Genomic DNA, 25569 nt, shown 5'->3' on the forward strand with positions numbered 1-25569 from the left:
GATTGAGGTGTCATTAGAGAAGGTTTTGGAACAAATTGATAAATTAAACAGTAATAAGGCACCAGGACCAGATGGTATTAACCCAAGAGTTCTGAAGGAACTTAAATGTGAAATTAGGTTACATACCACTGCTAGTAGTTCTCCATCTTTTAAATTAGTTTCTGTAGCAGATGATTGGAGGATAGCTAATGTGATGTCAATTTTTAAAAAAGGCTCCAGAGGTGGTCCCAGCAGTTACAGGCTGGTAAGCCTAACTTAAGTACCACACAAATTGATTGAAACTATAGTAAAGAACAGAATTATCAGACACATCGATGAATACTATTTGTTGGGGAAGAGTCAACATAGTTTTTGTTAAGGGAAATCATGCCTCACCAATTTACTAGAATTCTTTGTGGGGCTCAACAAGCATGTGGACAAGGGTGACCCGGTGGATACAGTGTACTTAGATTTTTAGAAAGCCTTTTCAGTGGATTTTCAGTAAGCAGTCATGGGATAAGAGGGAAGGTCCTTTCCTGGATCAGTAACTGGTTAAAGATAGAAACAAAGGGTAGGAAGAAACGGTCAGTTTTCAGAATAGAGAGGTAAATAATGGTGCCCCCTAATGGTCTGTACTGGGACCAGTACTGTTCAACATATTCCTAAATGATCTGGAAAAAGGGGTAAAAAGTGAGGTGGCAAAATTTGCAGACGATACAAAACTACTTAAGATAGTTAAGTCCAAAACAGACTGTGAGGAGTTAGAAAGGGATTTCATCTGCAACAAAATGGCAGCTGAAATTCAATGTTGATAAATGCAAAGTAATGCACATTGGAAAACATAATCCGAACTCTACATATAAAATGATGGGGTCTAAATTAGTTGTTACCACCCAAGAAAAAGATCTTGAAGTCATTGTGGCTGAAAACATCCACTCAGTGTGACGTGGCAGTCAAAAAAGCTAACAGAATGTTGGGAATCATTAGGAAAGGGATAAATAATAAGACAGAAAATATTGTATTGCCTCTTTATAAAATCCATGGTACGCCCACATCTTGAATACTGCATGCAGATCTGGTTGCCCCATCTCAGAAAAGATATATTGGAAATGGAAAAGGTACACAACAAGGCGACTAAAATGATTAGGGCTTTGACTGGTGTGGAGAAAGTAAATAAGGAAGTGTTATTACTCCTTCACATAACACACAAACTAGGGGTCACCAAATGAAATTAATAGGCAGCAAGTTTAAAACGAACAAAAGGAAGAATTTCTTCACACAATGCACATTCAACCTGTGTAACTCCTTGCCAGAGCAGGTTGTGAGACCAAGACTATAATGGGGTTCAAAAAAGAACTAGATACATTCATGGAGGATAGGTCCATCAATGGCTATTAGAGATGCAGAACCATGCTCTAAAATGTCCCTAGTCTCTGTTTGCCAGAAGCTGGGAATGGCCAATGAGATGGATCACTTGATGATTATCTGTTCTGTTCATTCCCTCTGAAGCACCTGGCATTGGCCACTGTCAGAAGACAGGATACTGGGCTAGATGGACCACTAGTCCGACCCAACATGGCCATTCTTATGTGTGTGTCTGTCTGTCTGTCTGTGGAGGGGACCAATGTCAGCCTATTCCCCTCCTTCTGCAACATGTCATGAGGAGGCCTTGTCATGCTGTCCTGCTTCCCTCTTCTTCCTCCTGTGTCAGATCCAGGGGAGGGATCTGATAAAGCCCTTCCCACTTCTTCCCTTCTCTTGTATCAGATTGAGAATGTGAGCTGGTAGTGGCCTGTGCTCCTTGTAACGGATCTAGGGTGGGTGTAAGGAGATTCCTATTGTCCCCTGCTGCCTTCATATTCTATCCACGTTGGGAAAGTGGTGTAATGGGTAGGGCACTGGACTATATTTAAGAAACCTGGGTTCAATGCTCAGCTCTGACTTTTTGTGACCTTGGGCAAGTCACTTAATCTATCCTGTGACTGCAAAATGGGATTAATACTTCCCTACCTCACAAGGGGGTTGCAAGGAGAAAATTCATCAATGCTTGTGAGGTGCTCAGACACTACGGTAAGGCGCGCCACATAAGTGCATAGAGAGATAAATAGCAGTGTCAGAGGACCCTGGAAAAACCGAAGGTTCCTGGAAAGAATGTCAGAGGATTCTGGAAAGCATGAAGCTGGTAAGATCCCGCTCCTCCGTTTACCATAGAATAATTGTTTCCATCATCGCCAGCTGCAGATGGGGCACAGAAAATTATATTCCCTGTTGGGTAGGTCTTCCAGCTATCGAGACTGTTGGTTCACAGTGAAATCTAGTGTCAGAAGCCATGAGAGAGACCAGTTAGTTACATACTGGCAAAACATTTGTATGATTAACATCTCTTTAAGAGCTATGTCCCCTTCAGTTGATCATTCATAGTAGAATCTGAACATGAAAATTCCTACTCAGCTGATGTTGGGTTTTTATGTCATGAATATGACTGTCCGATGACATTAACAAGGACATTTATTTGTATGAGCTGAAACAGATTAATGCTGGCTGGAATGCTTTACACTTAGACATAGACTACTGCACTGGGGATGTCTATCCTGGTGCACATCCTCGGTTACGTGGCTGTGTATATGGTCATGCATGTTCCCGTTAGCCACGCTAAATGTCCCCATGTGCTGTGCTGGACATGCATATAATGCTGTGTCTATGTCCATACCCACATCCACGCTGCCGCTGCTGTTGCAGAAAGTTAGCGCTACCATTTCAGAGGTGGCATCCCAGTGTTCTGTGCATCACAGGGAAACACTTTAGGAGACACTTTGCTGTGTGTTGTTGGTGCTGGCCCATGCCTTTCCCAATGGCAGTTCCTGATCATGCCTGCCCCTGCCAAACTGGGTGGAAGACATGGAGTGATGGAATGATAATGTGGTTCTGCTCCTGCTCCTTATTGTGGGACAGCGGAGTAGGTGATGAACAAGATGCTGGATGGGATGTGGGAAGAACTTCTGACATGTCAAAGATGGCTGACCTTGAGGGTGAATGACAGTTCATTCACTCCCGTGGTACAGATGTGATGTTGCTGGTATTGCCGCAGTTGCCCGTGGGTGGACCGTTGCTTCTGGTGCAGGAGAACATGCCTTGTTTTGGAAACCTGGGATGATGAGCAGTGACTTCAGAACTTCCAAATGAGAGAACCACTCTTCCTGGAGTTGTGTGTGGAGCTTGCACCAAAGCTCCAGCACCGGGATGCTTCACTCAAGGAAGCCATCCTAATGCAGAAGTGGGTGGCTGTTGCCCTATTGAAGCTGACAACACCCGCTCTAGGTCCATTGTAAAGCATTTCAGGGTTAGAAAATCCACTGTCAGGGTCATAGTTGTGCAGGTTTGTGAGGCTATTAATGCTGATCTACCCACAGGTGGCTGCCATGAGAAAAGTTCAAGAATTTGCTGAAGTTTGAATTTGCTGAATTTGAGAAGACAGTGCTTCTAAACTATACAGGGGCTATCAATAGCACCCATATTCCCAATACTTTGCCCAACAAATGGGGCAAGTGATTGTGAACCAAAAAGGTTACTTTTCACTCATTCTGCAAAGCTTCATGGACCACAGCGACAGATTCATGAATACCAACACGAGAAACACTGGAAAGGTTCATGACACTATGGTGCTGAGGAGACTGGGATTGTACTTGAAGGGGAAAGAAGGCACTTTATTCCCCAGAAACGTATGGTTCTCTACAGTGTGTCTGGGTCAGCTGTTGTTTTGGCATTCCCACTCCTAACTTGGCTCATGAAACCATACCCCAGGTTCAGTGACCCTGGGAAAAGTGAATTCAGTTACAAAATCAGTAGCTGCAGAATGGCTATGGAGTACGCGTTTGGGAGGCTGAAATTTTGTTGGCAATGCCTGTGCCCCCTCTGGATGCCAGTGTGGCAAATGCTGTTCATATAATTGTCGTCTGCTGCACACTCCCAAACGTTGGTGAGGGTGAAGGGGAGCACTCCCATCTCAAGTGGATCCAGAGCAAGTCTGGTTTACAAACCCTGTACAGAAAGCTGGATCCCACCCACATGTACGTTGGCAAGGGAAATCAGGCAGAGGCAGAGACTGTGCTGAGGGACACCTACACACCCTGTGCAACTGCTGGAAAAGTACGAGGGAACATGGGCACATACTTGTGTGGTTGCATAGCTTTGTAAGGGTTTTGTTCCCTTGTAGCTGAAGGTCATTAGCCGTTCCTTCCTGTGACTATTCACACATTACAGACAATTATAACCGGACACCTCCACTGGGTTAATGCCTTTTGGGATGGATCTGTGCTGCGAGGGAGGTGGTCGTTGCAGTGCAGTAATTGTGCAATGCTTTTGTTCTAACTGTTCACACTTCTCTACAAACCTCTGTTATCGGGAGCACTGAATCTCTAACAACCTTATCAACATTTGCTGTGCAGAGGTCTGAGTGCACCCATTCTTTTTTTAACCATTCTTTGGCAGCGGTGATAACCACACGTACAGGCTGTTCTGGATAATCACTACTAAGGTTGAAACTTAAGGATTGGGAGGAGGAAGGGTTGTTTAGTCACTGGGTAGTGCAGGTGTCTGTATTGTTACTTGAATTGTGTTTTGTTTTTCTCCATGTCAACCAAGCCATAAAGACATTTATCTGCCCATTTTCTGGGTTAGAGACCAGGTGGGTGAGGTAATATCTTTTATTGGACCAACTTCTGTTGGTGTTTACCTCACTCGCCTTGTCTCTCTGATACCCTGGGACTGACACAGCTACGTCAACACTACATACGTTTTCTGTGTTGTGAGTTCTGGAGCATTCAGACACAGCAGTGCTTTCTATGAGCACATAACTCTGACTGCACTTTCCCCATCCCTCCCATGTATCCTTGGGACTTCAGCTATTTCTTAACCTGGAGCTTGTCTTCACATAGAGCGCAGCTGCACTTTAGTGAAGACGCTATTATGCCGACAGGAGAGCTTCTCCCATTGGTGTAGTTAATCCACAGGATTATGAGGCATTCAAATACTGTGGTAATTGGAGCCATATAAATACCCGAGGCCTGGTCTGCACTAGAAAATTGAGTTGGCTTACCTATATTGCTCAGGGATGTGAAAAATCCACACCTCTGAGTGGTGTAGTTAAACTGACCTACCCCTCCAGTGTAGACAGCACTAGGTTGAAGGTGGATTCCCAGTGCTGAGGGAAGAACCCCTCCCAACAGCATAGGTAGTGTTTATGCTGAAGTGCTACAGCATCCCAGCTGTGCCACTGTAATATTTCTAGTGTAGACAAGCCCTAAAATAGAAAGAGACCTCAAAATAGGGTTTAAGTGGAACAAGGCCTTTTGCTGTCTATCTGCAAAGGGGTGTATTTCACCCATTATGAGACAGTGCAAGAAAAAGGGTAAACTCCAGTGCTGCCCCAGTAGCTGGTGGTGTAACATAGGACATTTGTACCTGTCAGCCCTGGGGAAATATTTAGCAGAGTTCTGTACCCCGGACAGTACTGAGAATGTGTAGAGCTACAGAATCTGGTGGTGGTGCTATTTGTAATTTCTTTCCACTGTTGCCTACAATGCACTGAGTGCTTTCCAGTCATAGAAGAAGGGGTAGTTCTGACTCTGAAAAGTTCACAATGTAAGGGCTAGATTTTGACTAGTCCTAGCAAGGCTGCACAGAACAATATACAGAAGTAAGGTCTCCCCCGGTGCACAGTCCAGCCATGTCAGGGATACCTCGATCAAGATTGGGGCCTGTGTGGGGAGAGCAGAAGCAGTGCACCTGATATTTCCTTCCCCTCCTTTTCAGTAAATTGGTGAGGCAGTGGCCAGAGGATGGCTTGGAGTAACCTGCTATCTTCTTGAATAGAGAAAATCATAACAAGATTCAATGGTTGGAAGTTAAAGCCAGACAAATTCAGAGTAGAAATAAAGCACACGTTTTTAACAGTGGGGGGTGATTAACCAGACTACCAAGGGAAGTCATTTCCTGAAGTCTTCAGATCAAGAGTTGGATGATATGCGTTAGACAAATGCTTATTGGGCTCAATAAAGGGGAAGTTGGTGAAAATCTATGGCCTGTGATATGCAGGAGTTAGCTCATCCATAACTTTTCATCATAGTTTTTCAGTGGTGTGAAAAACCCATCCTTAACTGATATGGCTATGTGACCTAAACTCCAGTGTTAATGTCACTTGTGCCTCTGTGCTACAGGGTTATGCCAGCATAGCTACAGCAACGTGCAGCTATGCCAGTATAGTCCCCATAGTGTAGACATACCCTCAGACTAAACGACCTGGTCTTAAAATCTAATGGTGTGTGTGTGTACACACACACACTGTGTTTAGTACACAGTAGATAGTACAAGGATTGCAAGGAGGAATGCGTTGAGAGTTGTGAGAGTTTGAATTCTGTTTAGTTGGTGGACTAAGATTTTGGCTTTTTCTGTCTTCTTGGCTGGTATACTCACCCTAGTATAAACTCAGGCTGTCATGCACAGCCAGGAAACAGTGGGTGGCTGGGTGGCTGGAAAGAAAGTTAGCAATATTATACATTTATCCCATATAAGCAGTCTAATCTGTGCAGGCGATGCCGTACACCCACTGCAGTCAATGTGGCTTCTGAAGAGCGCAGGAGCTCACCTGCATGGAACACATTGCAGGAGTCTGTAGCAATAATCACCTCGGGGAAAAACCCTGCTATTTAGCTCCGTCTATGATAAGAATTGACTGTTTAATTCCAACTCTTTATTTCGTCTCTTAACTGGCTTGAATCAATGACCGGGTTGTGCTGGGTTTCTCACCTCTTGGCTAGCAAGCTTTCTTAATAATCTCCTGTGAGGTACTGAATCAAAAGCCATTTGAAAGACTAAAATCACTATACACTGGTTCCCCTTATCTACTCTGTTCGAGGGCTAACTCTTAATGCTATTCTAACATGTTAGAGAGACACCATTTACCCTTCCAGAAGATGTGATAGTTTATCTTTACCATATGCTACTCCTTCATGTGCTTTACAATATACTGGGCCAAATTTCACTGACATGCTGGAGCTGCTTTAAAGGAACTGTAAACACAGTGTAACCCGTCAGCTAAGCCATGTTTATGACTGCTTCTTGTCACCAAAACAGTGCAAAGCAACACACCACTGACCATTGTTTTTGTAATGATTTTCTCACCTAGTGTTTGGTTTTTTTTTAAATAGTATTGAAGAAAGGCCCACAGCACTGAGGGTTGCTCACCTCCTCCCATTCTGTGCTGCCCAGTGCAGTAGTCTGGGAGCTGACCTAGTCTGTGCAGGAGACCTATTCTAGAGCTGGTTGGGAATTCTTTGATGAAACATTTTTACTTTTGAGGGGAGGGGTCACAAATGTTAATTAATCGAGGTTTGTGGGGGGAGGAGGAGGAGGAGGAGGAGGAGTGTGTATGTGTGTGTGTGTGTGTGTGTGAGAGAGAGAGAGAGAGAGAGAGAGAGAGTGTGTGTGTGAACAGATGCACGTGTACCCAGCACCCAAAAATAGTTGTTAGCAGTCCAGTGATTAGGGCACTTGTCTGGGATGCGGGAGAACTCGGTTCCTGCCTCTGTTCTGGACTTGAGCCTGGCTCTCCTACATTCGGGCGGAGTGATGTAACCTCTGAGATGGGTCTGTCTCTCCCCACCCCCTGCCATGAAACATTTTGAAAGATCTCGGTTTCAATCCGATGCAAAACAGAAACAAATTCTGAACCCTTAAATATTTTTATTTTCCTCACCAGCCCTATTCATTCTCACTCAGTAAAATGGAAACAAATTAGATGACAGAAACTACTATTAAAAAGAGGGATGCAGCAGATTTCACTCCTGCGAGCATGTCGGGGTGAAATCAGGAAGGCCAAAGCACTATTGGAGTTGCAGCTAGCAGGGACGTGAAGGGTAACAAGAAGGGTTTCTACAGGTATGTTAGCAACAAGAAGATGATCAGGGAAAGTGTGGGCCCCTTACAGAATGGGGGAGGCAACCTAGTGACAGATAATGTGGAAAAAGCTGAAGTATTTCAATGCTTTTTTTGGCCTCTGTCTTCACAGACTAGGTCAGCTCCCAGACTACTGCACTGGGCAGCACAGAATGGGGAGAAGTGCTGAAAGAACAGGTGCAGGACTATTTAGAAAGGCTGGACATACACAAGTCCATGGGGCTGGATGCAATGTATCCGAGGATGGTCAGGGAGTTGGCTGATGTGACTGCATAGCCATTGGCCATTATCTTTGAAAACTCATGGTGATTGGGGGAGATCCCAGATGATTGGAAAAAAGCAAATATAGAGACCATCTTCAGAAAAGAGAAGGAGAAGGAACTGGGGAATTACAGACCAGTCAGCCTCACCTCAGTCCCTGGAAAAATAATGGAGCAGGTCCTCAAGGAATCCATTTGAGGCACTTGGAGGAGAAGAAGGTGATCAGGAGCAGTCAGCATGATTTCACCAAGGGCAAGTCATGTCTGACTAACCTGATTGCCTTCTATGATGAGATGACTGGCTCTGTGGATGTGGGGAAAGCGGTGGACATGATGTACCTTGATTTTTAGCAAATGTTTTGATACAGTCTACCATATTATTCTTATTAGCAAGTTAAAGAAGTATGGGTTGAATTAATGGACTATAAAATGGATAGAAAGCTGGCTAGATCATAGGGCTCAACGGGTAGCGATTAATCGCTCAATGTCAATCTGGCAGCCAGTAACAAACACAGTAACCCAGAAATCAGTCCTGGGGCCAGTTTTCTTCAACATCTTCATTAATGATCTGGAGGATGGAGTGGATTGCACTTTCAGGAAGTTTGCAGATGACACTTAGCTGGGGGGAGTGGTAGATACACTGGAGGGTAGGGATAGGATACAGAGTGATCTAGACAAATTGGAGGATTGGGCCAAAAGAAATTTGATGAGATTCAGCAAAGACAAGTGCAGTCGTGCACTTAGGACAGAAGAATCCCATGTGCTGCTACAAACTGGTGACCGATTGACTATGCAGCAGTTCTGCAGAAAAGGACATGCGGGTTACAGTGGACAAGAAGCTGGATATGAGGCAGCAGTGCGCCCTTATTGCAAAGAATGCTAACAGCATATTGGGCTGTATTAGTAGGAGCATTGCCAGCGGATCAAGGAAAGTGATTATTCCACTCTATTCTGCACTGGTGAGGCCACATTTCCCTCTATTCAGTGCCGGTGAGGCCATATTTGGAGTATTGCGTCCAGTTTTGGGCCCCCCACTAAAGGAAGGATGTGGACAAATTGGAGAGAGTCCAGAGGAGGGCAACAAAAATGATTAGGTGACTGGAGCACATGACATATGAGGAGAGGCTGAGGGAACTGGGCTTGTTTAGTCTGCAGACGAGAAGAATGAGGGGGGATTTGATAGCAGTCTTTAACTACCTGAAAGGGATTTCCAGGGAGAATGGAGCTAGGCTGTTCTCAGTGGTAGTAGATGACAAAACTAGGAGCAATGGTCTCAAGTTGCAATGCAGGAGGTCTAGGTTGGATATTAGGAAAAGCTTTTTCACTAGGAGGGTGGTGAAACACTGGAATGGGTTACCTAGAGAGGTGGTGGAATCTCCATCCTTAGAGGTTTTTAAGGTGCAACTTGACAAAGCCTGGCTGGGATGATTTAGTTGAGGTTGGTCCTGCTTTGAGCAGGGGGTTGGACTAGATGACCTCCTGAGGTCCCTTCCAATGCTAATCTTCTAGGATGCTATGGAAGAAACCAAGCTATACTGAAACTGTGCAACTAAAAGGACACATTACTACTCTGTCACTTTTCTTTGTGTTTTATCCCATTGCTTACCCATTATCTGTGTGCTCTTCCAAGCAGGGACACTTTCTGTAAATCACTTAGGGTAGCAGACCACTGTTGCTATATAAACAACAGTCGTAATAAATAAAGTGCTTAAAATGTGTAAACTGCAAGGAGGGAAAAGAGTTGTTCGTATGCATCCGATGAGGTATTTTCAGTAGAGATAGGGAGGTGTTAGTACCATTATACAAGACCCTGGTGAGGGTCTGGAATACTGTGTGCAGTTCTGGTCCCCCATGTTTAAGAAAGATGAATTCAAACTGGAACAGGTGCAGAGAAGTACTACTAGGATAATCCGTGGAATGGAAAACCTGCCTTATGAGAGGAGACTCAAAGAACTTGGCTTGTTTAGCCTAACCAAAAGAAGGCTGAGGGGAGATATGATTACTCTCTATAAATACATCAGAGGAATAAATACCAGGGAGGGAGAGGAATTATTGAAGTTAAACACCAATGTGGACACAAAAACTGAAGGATATAAACTGGCCATCAGAAAGTTTAGACTTGAAATTAGACACAGGTTTCTAACCATCAGAGGAGTGAAGTTCTGGAATAGCCTTCCAAGGGGAGCAGTGGGTGAAAAAATCTAGCTGGCTTCAAAACTGTGAGCTTGATAAATGTATGGAGGGGATGGTGGATGGAACAGCCTAGTTTGGCAATTGACTGATCTTTGACTACTGGTGGTAGATATGCTAATTGCCTGTGAAGGGATGTTAGATGCGGTGGGTTCTGAGTTATCACAGAGAATTCTTTCTTGGGTGTCCAGATGGTGAGTCTTGCCCACATGCTCAGGGTTTAACTGATTGCCATATTTGGGGTCGGGAAAGAATTTTCCCCCAGGGCAGATTGGCAAAGGCTCTTGGGGGTTTTCGCCTTCCTGTGCAACATGGGGCACGGCTCACTTGCTGTTGGATTCTCTGTACCTTAAAGTCTTTAAATCATGATCTGAGGACATTAATAACTCAACTCAGTCATAGGTTAGAGGTTTATTACAGGAGTTGTGTGGGTGAGATTCTGTGGCCTGCATTGTGAAGGAGGTCAGACTAGATTATCATATTGGTCCCTTCTGACCTTAGAGTCTATGAGTGATACAGTGCCTGGCCATCCATCTATGCATTTCATACACCCGCACAGAGCCCCAGCGGAGGGACATCTTTGTGTGGTAACAGGGGTGAGGAAGGGGCCATCAGGTCATGGAGACAGTGTGCCACCTTCCCATGGGAATTCAGAGGTCAGCATGGAGAGTGCTGCAGTTGATGGTTTGGGCCTATGTACATTCTGTGGAATGTTTAATTTTTGTTTTTAAAAAAGACCCTGATTTTGCTCTTAGAAATTCGAAGAAAGTCAAGGACGAGCCAATAGCAAAACAGCCTTTTATCAAGCTCTGCAGAATTCCCTCGGGGGAGAGGACTCCAATTCCTTCATTGAAGATGCAGCCACCTGGTACTATTCCCTCCAGCACTCGACTGCCGATTATGCATCATTTTCCAGGGCTTTGGAGAATGCCACACGGTGAGAAATTCATCTTAACGTTCTGTTGTGTGATTTGGGATTCAACGGGTTTGGGTTTTTAGCACTGTCAAATACACACACTTGCCATGGTAGTGAGAACCTCACAAGCCCCTGTGTAAAGAGGTGGAAAATGGGAGACTGTAGTCTCTGGATTGCATCGTAGGGTGGCTGTTTGGGTTTTTTTTTTTTTTCCGTCTTTCTTTTTGTTTATTTTGAAACGTCTAATGCCATGTGCAGTTAGTAAAAAGAGGGAAGTGAAATGTTTTTGGTGCCCTTTTGAAAATGGGTTTCCACATCAGGTGTATTTTGGAGTAAAAAATATCAAGACCGAAAAGGTTAACTCAGAAAGTATTTGCCTGTGTACCCTTTGCTATTAAAGATGATTTGGTTGCAAGAAGGGATTTTTCTCTTCCAAGGTCCATTTCTGCTTGACCCTAATGATACCGATGACAGTATGACAATTCCTAGGCCACATTTTTCAAGGATAGGTGCCTAACGTTAGCCATTAGCATACACAGTTGGCTACCTAAATAACTGACCTGATTTTCAGATTCTGAGCACCTTACAGCAGCTCTTGAAACTAGGCAAGTTCAGAAATTCTGAAAATTGGTGTCTTTTATTTAGGTGGCTGAGAATGGATTTAGATGCCTGCAAAGTTCAGATACTCAGATTTGAAAATGTTGGCCTTTGCACTCATATTTATATTATCAGAGTGTAAAAACATAGCTTATCCCATCTGGCAAGCTCTTCACAAAAGGTTCTTCTACAGAAAACAATGGGATCTGCATGCACAGAAGACTTGCAGGTTTGGGCATTAACTAACTATCACACCACCTCTATGTATTATTGATCCCATTTCGCAGACCGCTAAACGAAGGCGGCAGAGGAAACCTTTGAGCTTGATGCTTCATTTCCTGGCACCGTATATAGTCATTTACACCAGTGCACAATGACTGTAAAATGCCAATTTCCTAAATTAGTGCACTAACCACTGAACAATTCTGCCTGGCTTTTTCCATGCACCTGCTCTTCCATTGCACCCACGCTAAACTGGCTAAAATTTGGCCCTTCGTGTTTAATTGGAATAGATTAGAAAACCTTCCTCCTTGGAGAAACCTCCCTTTGCTGTCTCTGTTTAGCATCCGGTTTTTTTATGAAGATTGCTTCTTCTCCCCAAGAAGAAGTATTTAGCAACGTGATAGTCTGATTTACTGAGCTATCTCAATGTGAAGACCAGGCTGTTTCACACCTGCTTTTACAGGAGCCCTTGCAGCTGCGGTGTTCTGATTTCCACTCTCTGTGCTCCACAGTATGGTTCTTCACTTGTGCCACTCTGCATAACACCAGAGGCCTACATCAGCCTTCATTGACATTGCAGGCCACTGCCCTGGGAGAGGGAGCTGAAAGTGAGCCAAGGTTACTTTAGAAAATCTGATCCTGGAATCCAATGACTGAATGAACGTGTTTTGGGAAAGGCCTCTGGTGCACCTGGTGGGCCTGTCCATTGAGGTCCAGGAGAAAACAAGCAAGAATCAGATTGCAGGCTGCAGTTTGTTCCTTGAAATAATATTTGGGGGATGGTGGATCAAGTATACCACTGGGCTGGGTTTTCCTCCATGTCCATCCGTCTGTCATATTTCTGTGGTGCCAATCACTGCAGCATCTACCTACAACATATTTCAGTATGGATTCCAGTACTAAACATGCTAAAAAGTGTGAGGAAAATTATGATAACTTGTGGGAATGCTGCATGGAAATTCCGGTACATGTAAATCTGTCCCTCACAAGAATCACCACCTCCCACCCCATCAGATGGCTACCACAAACAGGAGCCATTATAATAATCAAACTTGGCACTTCCATTCTGTCACTTCTTTCATCTGAGGGCCTGCCTCAAAATGTGCTATAAACCCTAAACAAGCCCCAGATCAACCTTCTGGGATGGGTATTATTATCTGCACTTATCAGATGGGTACATTGATTCACAGAGATGTGAGTTGTGGAAAGTCATACAGTGAGTAAGTAGAAGATCCCGTAACAGAACACGGGTCACCAAACTTCTAGTCCCTTGTTCTAATCACTAGACGACACTTCCACTATAATATTTACTCCAGGCTACAGCAGATATTTAAGACGGGATAAGGTGGTGATAGGTACCTTATAAATACTGAAAATAGCTAGATAGAGAAGAAGAAGAGTTTGAAAAAAATACTTAGATAAATATATAAACTCAGAGCAGTTTCATGTTTTGGGGCTATAATTTTTCTGCCAAGTTTTAGTGAGGTCATAAATGATGAGAAAGAATCTTAAGTGGTTAAGTTGTAACCCACATTCTCTGTTTATCATTTAAGAGTGTTTTGGTTATTTTTAAATTTGCTTTGGCAGTGATTCTCAGGTATTTTTTCCAGGTTCAAATTGAGTTTCATCGTTTTTTCTAAGCAGTATTTTCTGAGATATAAGAAGGCACACAAACCCACACACACTCTCCAAGTTATTTGTTTCTATTCTTAAAATACATGAGGAAGCTTTTTTTCCCCCCCATTATCAAAGCTGTTTCTGCTTCTACAATCATAATTGGTGTTTGCAGAGATGCCCACGTTTTAAGATGTAGCAGTATCTCATTTTTGTTTTTTAAAATTTCCCTAGGAATACATTTGACTCCTTTCCCTGTTCCTCCTGCATAGAATTAAGTTTTTAACAGTCAGCAGGTTTCAGAATCGTACCCAGAATTAATATTCTCAAAGTGGTGTCGTTTCTGACCATCCATTCTTATAAAACCTCATTCTTACAGGTTTATGAGGAATAGTGGCTTTAGTTTTTAATGGGTGTTGCCTACCGTAACTCCTAAACAGAGTTGTGGTCAGTCAGCCCATGTCTTTGTGGTCTTTGAGCTGAGGCTCTGTGAACTTAAAATAAATTCTGGTAAACTAATATAGCTTCCCTGGGGTGGGGCCGGGTAACCAAAAGTGCTTTAAGAAAAAAACGAATTGTTGTGTGTCTCTCTCACGTTATTCTTTCCACTCACCACTCGCTTCTGGCAGTTCCTGTAAAAGCTCTGTGTACCACCTAAGGTTGCATATTCACTGCGACGGACACTATCATGTATGCATATATATCTGTGTAGATATGGATGTACACACACACACCTGCTGCCTTGTGTGAAGTCTTTGTGTGTGCAAATTATGCAAGTGTGTGATGGTGATTTCTTTGTGATACATTTCTGAGCTATGTGGCAAATTAGATTTGTCATGCAACTGGAATCACTTTACCTATACTCTGCCCATGAAGCCATCTCTCCCAAACGACTGCTTGTCTTATTCTGTATCCCCAAGCAGCATCAAACAGATGCCTTTTAAGACATGCTAGTTAAATGTTCCTTTCCTTCCCCCAAACATGGAAGTTCCTTCCAAAATTACACAGATCCAAGATCCAGAGTGAGCAATATTCGGCCTTAATCAATGAGATATTTAAGTACTTTCAAAAAATGTCACTGAACCCATATTTTGCAAACCACTGGAGCAAGAAGTAGATCTGTACCATTAGAAAGCCAAGACTCAATGAAATAATGCTTCCTATGCCTGCAAGGTCCTGAGATATCAGATCTTAAATATGCAACATTATTATGCATGGGAAAGCATAATTTTAGAGCTTAATTTTTAGAGCTTTCTAAACAATGCAGGCTTTAATTGCCATCTTCTCTCTCTAGAGGGAGAGTGTGGAGAGCATCTGGTTCACGTCACGGGGGAGGAAGGCAGGTATAGAAAGCAGAAGCCATTCTGGGAGACCCAAGGAAGCAAGCCGTCTAAAATAGAGAGACGGATTATGTAAAGTCTTTTCTGGTTCCACAATAATGGTTTCCATATGAGAATATTCTCTTCTTTGCCTCTTTTTAGTGACCACTTTATCACCTGTCCCATTATCAGCATGGCCAAACACTGGGCTGAGAACTCCAGAGGGAATGTCTTCATGTACTACGTGCCTGAGAGCTCCTCTCAGAGCAGGTAAGGATATCTGTCTTGCCTCCTTGCCTGGATTTTGAGTTTGTGATGCTAAAACCAGGGTGGTCTGGTCTGGTTTTGTCTCTGCTCTATATTGGACAAGTCATTGGACCAGCTTCCCCTTCTTTGCATAGCACTGGGCATAAGTCAGCCATGGTCAATAGGCTTTTTCTTTTCTTTTCTTTTTTTTTTTTAAAGGGAGATGATTTGCGATAAAGCATAAAAAGGAGAGGGGTGGAATTTTTCACTGTGCTCAGCATTGATTTAACTCTGCTGCTGTTGAAGTCAATGGAGCTTTACTGTTGAAGTCAATGGAGTTTTACCATTGACTGCCCAACAATGAGAAGCTCAATAATGACCTCCTTGTTGGGCCGGGATGAATTCACATACCCACAGCTGGGCACCCAATAACCGTACCAGTGAAGACTAGGATTCAATCTCTTCAGTGCAAAGCTATTTATTGGAAAGCAGGTATCACGGACAAACAGAAAAAGCTTTACAATGTCTCTCCTTAATAAGTCTCCATTCCCCAAGATAAACCCTCAGTAACTATGCTGGCCCGACATAGTATCCTGATTAGCAAACAAGGCAGGTACATCTGACGAAGTGGGTTGCAGCCCATGAAAGCTTATGCCTGCAGAAATTTGTTCATCTTTAAATTGCTACAGGACTCTCGTTGTTAAAGCAGGTACAGATACCAATTCCAGATGGAGACTGTTTACCTTCCTTCTTTTGGTTCCTTTAGGTACTTGGTCTGTTTTCTGAGTCCACTGTAGCAGGGTCTTGGCTACCCTGACTTTCTGGTTCTTCTTCTTGAGTACCTGATCTATTTAATGGTCCCTTGTGGTAGGGTGTTGGTTACCCCGACTTTGGTTCGAAAGTCCCTCTTCAGATGTTAATTGGGGTGTCTCTGTGTGGCATGTGGTATTCCCCAATATTTATACCCTTTTCCCAAAGGAGTGACATGTACCCAAAATATGCTCTGCTGGCACTTATTTAGCATATCATGATTATTTGTGACTTGTTTTTCTAATTAGTTTTGGGAGGGACAACAGGGATTGGCTGACATGTCCATATTGTCAAATATTCACCCGGGCGCCTAATGTCATGCTGTTCTATTGGGTCAGTTAGTCCCAGATTCACCATTACACATACCCACTAGGCAAACTGGCCATTGGCTGACCCTGACCATTGGTCTGTCACATCAGCACAGCTACACACACAGGGCCTGGATAAACAATCATGGCTTATGTCAGTGCCAAGTGCAAGTTCTGTATTCTTAGTGCTTTGCCAAAATGCTAAGAGGCCTTGCTCCCAGAATCCTTTAGCATTCAGATTTACCAAGCTTTACCAGACTTACGTCAGCCTCAGTGATTTATAGTAATTTAGAACCATCCCAACACTCCTGAGTAGAGAGGCTGGATGGTCAGGTTAAGGCACTGGACTGGGACTCGAGATCTGGCTTCATTCTCCAGCTCTGCCACAGATTACCTGTGTGACTTGGGCAGGTCACTGTGCCAGACTCTGCGCCCTGAACCAGTCCCTGTATACCAGTCTGGTGGCATTTATAGGCCGTAAAGAAACTTCAGTGGCCCCTGGAAAACTTCCCCAGTGCCGGTAGGACCACTTTGTGCTGCAGCCATTCTGGGACTGCCATACATCAGAGCAGCCTTCTGGGATGCTGTAGTTTAACCAGGGTTTGCATTGGTTCCCAGAGCAGGCAGAACCTGGGTAGTGGGACGGTGGCTTAAAGGCATCTTTGTGTCTTCTCTGTACCTCGGCTGCACCTTCCAAGAGTTCACTGGGAAAGTTACTCACTTACATGAGTATTTGCAAGATCGGGGCCTAAGCCAAGCATGTGTGACATTAGCATTGGGAGAGTTCCTTTTTGTTACAGTAGGGGGTTAATCACATCATTGGGAGAGGCTGCATTAAGTTTGGGAAGAAAGAAGGGTTAAAACTCCAGCTAGAAACAGCTTCTCAAACTGTTTTTTAAAATTATTTTTATAAGTGCTGAAGCCCGAACCCCTAATTCTACTGGGCTACAAGAATCCTCTCCCATAAAGTGGGTAACTGCCAATTATGAGGGTTAATCAGCTTTTACTTGTTTTATCTGAAGATTTTCAAACTAATTTAAACACATCCCTTCACAGAAGTCATGGCTGGGCATCCTAGTTTCCAGCTAGCGGTTGGTGCTTTTCAGTGCCACGAGAATCACCTTCGCTGCATTGGTTTCTGATCTTGGTTCCTTCCTTCCCAGGCCAGAAGTGTCAGAAAGTCAATAAAGGCGACATCTCCCATCCTTGCTGCTAAAGACCTTGAATCAGCAAAGCACTAAAGCAGATGCTTAATCTTAAGCACATCTTGAATTGGGGCCATAGTCTTTCTCAGCAATGTTCTCCCTCCATATCCTCCATTTGCTTGGTCCATTTGTGTCTTTTAAGATTTATGGCATTGTGACTAGAGCTCTCTCTTTTCCCAGCTTCTCTCTGAAAAGATGGGATGGCGGAGTGAGTAGAGCTTTCATTTTGGTGGGTCAGGAGGGCATTTTTTGTTTTATATTTTGAGCTGAAGTTGGTCTACGAGCTGTGAACAAATTTGTTTCTGATTGCATGGCAGAAAGCGTTTTAAAACCAACTGAGATCTGGGCTACAGATGACAGCCATTGTGTTGCTGTAGCACATACAGTAGTTTTATTTAAAGCAGAGAAGAGTTGAATCCCTAGGGAGCTGTCATTTCATTGGGAACTCTTACAGGAACATTCACACAATGTTCTATTTGGTTAGCCATGTACTTAGATAAGTGACTTTTACAAGACTCCAAATGGAACAGAGATGCACTCTGCCAAAACCAAGCAGGATATATATAAAAAAAGGTGTGTTCTCAGTTTAGTTAGCAAGTTTCATCTTGAAAGAGAATGGAGGTAGCCCACATATTGGCTACAATACGGACTAATTGGAGGGATAGATATGATAGCTTTTGTGTACCTCATAGTAAGTGTTTTAGAACCACAGAAATTAAGGAGGATTCAGCAAGCTTTCCCCCTCATCTTGTCCCATTAGAGAGCTCTCTTGTTCTTGCAAGATTTACTACTTCTCAGACTCCCCATATCAGCAATAGTTTACATAGCTTTTCCTGGTTTGAAGTACACATTCTTAAAATATTTACGTGTTGGCCAGCCATCATCTAAGCCAATCCTTGTTCCATGCTTTCCAGCCGAATGCATTACATTCCTTTTGCCTACCGTTTGGTCAGTTCAGAAAACTGATCATAGAAGAAAATGAGTTGGAGAAAAGATTATTAGTTCACTTTCCCATAGCCACTTAAAAAAATCTGGTGCCTGACACTAGGGGATAAAGAGGTGTGGCTTAGTGATGAGAACACAGGACAGGGAGCCAGGAATTTCTCCATTAGAATCTCAAGCTCTCTGAGTAGCCTTGAACCAAGTCACTTATAATGAGAACCGGGCCCAAACTGGAATGTTACATCTGAATCCTCCAGTGTCAGGTTCAGGTTGGAGCCAAACTTCATGATCCAGGCACATCTTTATTTATGCTTCAATTTAAAAAAACAAACAAAAACTGTGAAAAGAGCTTTATTTAGGTTGCAAAGTCAAGCACTTAAAAGTTAGGAAATACCAGAATTCAGGTTGCCTGTGCAATCTTAATTTGGTCCCCTTGTGCGTATACATGATTACACACTATTTTTTCTACAGGATCCAGGTCTTATTCAGTGCACAGCTTCATACTGCACACAAATCTGTGGGTATATCACACAGTCTAACATGTTGCAAGTTCTGTGTTTATGGGTGGCTGTAATATGCAGTGCAGTTGTAGCCTTGCGAGTCCTAGGATATTAGAGAGACAAGGTTGGTGAGCTAATATCTTTTATTGGTCCAATAAAAAAATATTATTTGGGCCTCTGTAAATCATTTGTTTCTAATTGAGCTTCTCCTAATTCATTCTCTCATTTCTAGCATGTTAAAATCCCCCCAGTACACACACACAGCAAACTGTCTGACAGCCTCATTACACACCAAGTAAACCATGGTGATGAGTCCATTGGTTTGTGTGACTTTGCACAGAATAGACTCATCACAAAGTGCTTTCAAGTAAAAATGAGAAAACCCCTGTAATCTCAAGGTAGTAAAGTACAAAATCCGCATATATGATAGAGATGTGTCCAAACGGGCTCCCCAAACTAGAGCCAGTTGAATGATTGAATCTGAGTAATTTAGATGACACATTGTAGAATATTCATTTGAATACACTATTCATAAACACAGTTTCTCATAGGTTAGCTACCTCTATAGATTTCCCAGGTAATTGGAATTCTTTCCATACATCTCTGAATATATTTTTACAGGTATATTTTTCACTATTTCCCCAGCTTTACTTCAACCCCTAAGAAGTTCAGATTTAGAGCTGGGTCTAGATTTTGCATCTTGAGCCCATCTCTGGTATATGGAAATGTTTGAGACAAGGAAGCTGCATGATACGACTCAACTTTATTGAGTTCCACAGTGTTTTGTACAAGCTGTAACAATTTCACATGGGAGAGAGGAAGGATGGCCCAGTGGTTAGGAGCTACCCTGGGACTTGAGAGAGATAGGTTTGATTCTCTGCACTACCATAGTGTAGGATGGGCTCCTGCCCGGTCCAGTCCTGGCGGCAATTCCGCGGGCCCAGGCTCAGAGGAAGGCCACTGCGCCTTCTACTTGACAGGGGAATGTTAGTTTTACAGTCTTGTGCCTGGCCCCCAGGCAGGGTGGGCGAGCAAGGAGTCTTGCGCCCCGGCCCCCTAGCAGTGGCACGGGTGTTGCCACTCATTCGGCGGGGCTCCTGCCGCAACACACCGATGGGGCGTTACCCCTAGTACAGCCATGCCTCTGGCTGTCCCTGGGCTCCTTCCTCCCCGGGTTCCCCGGTACCTATGTCCGTCGGTTCCTCCGGGTCGTCGGGGTACACCGCACGGGGTAGGCCCGTCAGTCCTTCTGCGTCCACGGGGGGTAGGTTGGGAAGCTCCTCAGCGAGGGGCAGCTCCTCCAGATCGCAGGGCTGGGGGTACGGTTCAGCCTCCGGCAACTCCTCCAGGTCGGATCCTGCCTCCAGGGGTTGGGCATCTGGCAGCTCCTCCAGGTCCGGACCGGCTTCTGGGCGGAACTCCCAGCTTCTCCGGTTCAGGGGGCTCGTCCCAGCCGCTGCGGGCCTGAGGCTGGGTCCAGCGCTTCGGACCTGTAGGCCTCGGCCAGTCCAAGGGGCCCGGAGGCCCAACCCAGGCCTTAGAGGCGGGTCGCCGGGGCCGCAAGGCTGGGAGAGGGTTACCTGAGGTAGTGGTCTGGCGTGGTTCAGCCCCTTGCCGCAGCAGGCGAGGCAGTGAGTCTGTCTCCGCCGGCAGCCTTCCCCATTCTGAGCTGCAGGGCCTGCTTTTTATAGCTGTCGCCCTCCCTAAGGCTCCGCCCCCCTGCTGCCGGGTTGGCCGCCCGGCAGGACCTATCGGGGTCCAGCTGTCTGGTTGCCGGGCAGACTGGGCTGCCGGCAAGTCTAGAGTCTGATTGGGTGCCTGCAGCCCTTCCGCGGGCCCAGGCTCAGAGGAAGGCCACTGCACCTTCCTACACATAGACTTCATGTGTGATGTTGGGCAAAGTCACTTAGCCTCTCTGTGCTACACTTCAGTTCTTCATTTATAAAATGTAGACAATATGCTTCCCTACCTCACAGAAGTGTTGTAAGGATAAATACATTAAACATTGTAATGTTCACAGGTACTACAATACTGCGGACCATATATGTACCCAAGATTCATAGATAGCAGTAATCATACTGTGAAAATAGCTGTTTCCAAACAGGTTGTTGCACAATGCAATGATTCCTACATGTCATCTAGTTCCTTCTCTACCTCAGTGTCCTGCTACATATGCCTTGAGGACCTCTCAAAACTTTTTACAGTTAAGCAATAAATAACTGCAGAAGGCTAGAGGCATTAAAATGTAGAGATGACGGTGAAAAGATAATTTTATCTTACAGTAGCATGTTTCTGATATGTACATATGCACACGTAAAGTGTGTTCTATTATGTTATACAAACACATACAGATATAGATGGAAAAAACAGTCGACACTTTTGTTTATAATAGATGTGGAAAATTACAGAAAAACATTAAATGGTGGTTCTCAAGTAAGGAAATGGAACTTGCAGAGGGTGAGCTAATATCACTATCCATATGGTAAAAATCTCTTAGCTTGGCATGACACTGTGTCTGTTTTAGTCTTCAGTTTCTATTTGAGTAAGGAACATAATGCATAGCCAACTCCTGCATTAATGATCTGCAGCACAAATATATAACACAGATGCCATTTTTTCACTCTTTGCAGAAGACTTAGGGCCTTAGAGTAAACATTGGTTCTAAACAATGCAACAAGAATGTGACTGTCTAGTGCTGGTTGTGTTTAGAATGTAGAAATTCAGGATATAATTTTAGTTAGAAAACAGAGACAGGTTAAATACATTGTGACAGCAATGGTGGTTTGTTTGGTTTTTGTAAATACTACTGATAACATATAAAGAAGCTATTCATTAGCCCTTTAGGCTGTTTCTATATAACCCCAGGTGTGATCTGGCTTGTTGGTGATTCATTAAGTGGCACTGCTGTCATTGAATTATTACTATAGCAAATCCCCAACATGGTTTTAAGGTCCACTGGGTTGCCAGAGGTGCTGTCTGTCAGATGATATGTAAAAATCAAGGTCCTTCTCACTTAAAGGGCCAGATAATGAGCTGGTGTTAATTGATGTAATTCCATTAAAGTCAGTGGAGCTACACTGTTTTGCTCTAGCTGAGGGAGCTGTCCCACAATCAGTAATTCCCTAATAGTTATTACAAGAGCAATTGTTGTTAACCTTGGTGTCCTCCCAAATTCCTGTATCAGTAATTGCATTCTGCTTACTCTCCGTAACTTCAGCTGCGGTATTGTATTCTTCACTTCTGAATTGTTGTGTGATGCTGCTGTGTGCTGTTGAACAGCTGCCACATCCCCAGAGCTGACTGCATTTCAGTGGCAGGAGATATGATTCCCATAAACAAAGGGGATGGGAAAGGTACTTCAAATTCAGGTTGTGTGTGAATCCACTCAGTTCTGTAGCATGTTGATTTTTCCGATGAATAACAATTATACAAATGTTGGCTGTAAAACTTACCAATAATACGGCAAAACAAAAGTAGACATTATACATTTATACTTTGATACATTTCTTTATTTAATTTATTAGCCCGAAAGGGACCATTCTGATGATCTAATCTGACCTTCTGCATAACAGGCCCAGAGAACCTCAGCCTCGTTATTATTAAGGTGTACTTGGCAGCATACCCATGCTGAGGCCCATTATCTTAAGTGTTGTTCAAGGAAATTGCTTCTAACAATTTACATATCTGTAAAGCAAGGCCTAACAGGCGGATGAGACAAACAAGTGGATGAAAATGGTGGCAGGGAGGACATGGTCACAAACACAGTAGAATGCGTGAGTTCTTAGCCAATCAAGAGTAGTAATCAGAGTATACATTGTACATTGGCCAAAGTCTTATCACTTTTCCCTCTAAAACCCCTCTAAAATATGCTAATTTCTCTCCACCACTCCTGCTAAAACTTGGTTTTCTCCCCCTTGGACTCAAATGAACTTACTCTGCTCAAATTTCACTTCTCTTCTTCTATCCCTCTCGGATGCTGCAGCTAAAATAATCCTCCTTTCACACGAATCTAACCATGTCACATCTCCTCAACTCCCTTCACTGTCTGTCTGACATTCAGCCGACAGGTCCAGATCTAATCTTTTTTTCTAAAATTTCTTTTTTTAGGGTGGTCACATTCAGAGTTGGGGGTCTCATTACTCAGCAGATATTCGGAATTTTAGAGATACAAATAAATTTATAAAGGAAAAGTATCAGAATAGAATGAATTTATGATGGGCAGGGAGGACGTCTGCAGCAGTCTAGTGTTACAGCAACACCAGGCTAAAAATCTTGGAGGACCAAAATATGCAAAAGCATCCTTTGAAAGTACGCATGTAAACCAAATGCCCAAGTTTTCAAGCATTCAGTTTCCACGAAGTGCAGTCTGGCATTTGCAATCTACATTTTGGAGTGCCTGAAATGCATGCACCTCTCCAGCCCTTTACAGGAACTGTGGCCCCTCAGGGTCTGTGTCAGTTGCCATGAGTATGCTTGACCTGAACGGATGTCTTTCTAAATATAATCTGTAGCTGAACCACGTTACTGGGTTTAATGCAGGAATTACTGGATGAAATTCCATGGCCTATGTTATGCAGCAGTTCAGTGTAGATGATCACAATGGTCCCTTCTGGCATTAAAATCTAATAACAAACATTCACATTCTTGACTTGGACCACTGTTCACATTATCTGACATCTGTTTGATTCAATTTGTACATCCCTAGTGTATAGCTGAAAATGTTATGTATTGGGAGTAAATAATATACAGTGATTGAATCATATGGAAAATACACAAGAAATATCAGGATATTCTTGCAAGTCAAATGTATCCACTTGGGTCTGTTTAGTATAAAGGTGACAGTTTTATGCCTGTAGGAGTTGTCAGGCCTGTAAGTTTTTTTTCCATATGTTCCAACTTTCCTTAAAGAAACCAAGAGAAATGTTTTTCTCTTATATATTCCACCACTTGTCTGAAAGGATTATGTAATATATGGAGACACAAGGAGCCAAATGTATCCCTGGAGGCTATGAGGTAACATCTGGGATTAATCTGGCCCATTATGCTGCTATAAATGTCTAGCTATTTATTTTCTTCCTTGTCTGCAGCCAAATAGTATCTTCTTCACTAGGTGGTTTGGTTTTATTTTTTTGCTAGTCCTAAAGATAAATGTAGAATCCCAAGCAAAATGCTTTAAGTGCTGGAGGATTGCTCCTTTTCTGTAAGTTTAGTTCAGATTGTGGCTGCCAGAGACATCACTGGACACTGATTCTTTCTCTGTAAATCTATCAATATTAATTCAAAGGGAATTTAGAAGTCTGTATAAAGAACTGAATTTATCGTTTCCAATACGTCTTGAGAAAAGAATTCTGGATTCATACCTTCTAATCTGATTTTCAGAGGGGCCAAATGATTGTGCAAACATGTGGTCCTTTATGTACAAATGAAATTGGAATGGTATTCTTGAGCTATACAGCTGGGGCAAAATCCTGGATCCATTAAAGTCCCTGGGAGTTTTGTTGCTGATTTCAACGGGGCCTGGATTTCACCTATATTGTTCTGTCAAATCAGTCTGAAAGTGTGACCTTCTCAGCATAAACTATGATTTTTCTCTAATCACATAGGCCTTGCTAAGTCTATTGCTAAGTGGCAATGATAACTAGTGCCTGGAGCTGGGAACCAGGAACTCTCGGAATTCGGGTCTCAGCTCTGACACTGACTCACTCGGTAGCCTGGTCACTTAAGTCATTTAAAATTCATTTCTTCTGTTTAAAGTGACTATGTAAAAATTATACTAGTTTGCTCCCGAGATCTACTCCAGATATCCGTCTGATTATTTCAGTGACTAGTGTAAGTCTAAGTACTTTGCTTTACTCCTGTTAGCACCACCACAGAGAAGAAACTGTGCAGGGTTCTATTTCTTCTTGTGCATCAACAGGATTCTTTACTACATTCCAGTTACAGGTCCAGCTGCACCTATGCAAATCAGCTGATGGCAGTGGGTCTGCACATGTTCTTGAGGGAATAATGTGGTCTTCAGAACATTTATTACTGGTGATGATACAAGAGGAGAAAAGAACCCAGCTTGACTCTCAGTTACCCAGCTGAGATTTGTAAGATCCTCAGTAAAATCCTCTGTAGCTAATGCTATGTCTACACTTAAAATGCTACAGTGGCACAGCTGTAGTGGTACAGCTGTGTCACTATAGCACTTCAGGGTAGACACTCACTATAGTGACCAGAGGGGTTCTCCCATCACTGTAGTCAGTCCACCCCCCCCAAGAGGTGGTACCTAGGTAGATGGAAGAATTTTTCCATTGACCTAGTGCTGTCTACATCAGGGATTGGGTTGGCTTAACTATGTGGCTGAGGGATGTACATTTTTCCCACCCATGAGTGACATGGCTGGGTTGATCTAATTTTCTAGGATAGGCCAGCCCTAACAGTCAGTCACTCCTTTTAGTGGGAGTCATGGTGGCACTGCCCATTGGGACGTGCATAGGTCTGGCTTGGTGCCACACAACGTGGC

General features: G+C 43.5%; 1 protein-coding gene across 1 annotated transcript in view; it reads left to right on the forward strand.

Moving 5' to 3' along the window:
- TG (thyroglobulin) overlaps window positions 1–25569 on the forward strand; it is a 200145-nt gene that overhangs the window by 165829 nt on the left and 8747 nt on the right. The window contains exons 44-45 of the mRNA XM_067531578.1: window positions 11138–11319; window positions 15213–15320. Of these exons, the coding sequence (XP_067387679.1) occupies window positions 11138–11319; window positions 15213–15320 (290 nt within the window). The remainder of the gene's footprint in view (window positions 1–11137; window positions 11320–15212; window positions 15321–25569) is intronic.

This window comes from Emydura macquarii, unplaced genomic scaffold, assembly GCF_026122565.2.
Source record: "Emydura macquarii macquarii isolate MOO-44397 ecotype Brisbane River unplaced genomic scaffold, CSIRO-AGI_Emac_v2 contig_369, whole genome shotgun sequence".
Taxonomy (NCBI): Eukaryota; Metazoa; Chordata; order Testudines; family Chelidae; genus Emydura; species Emydura macquarii.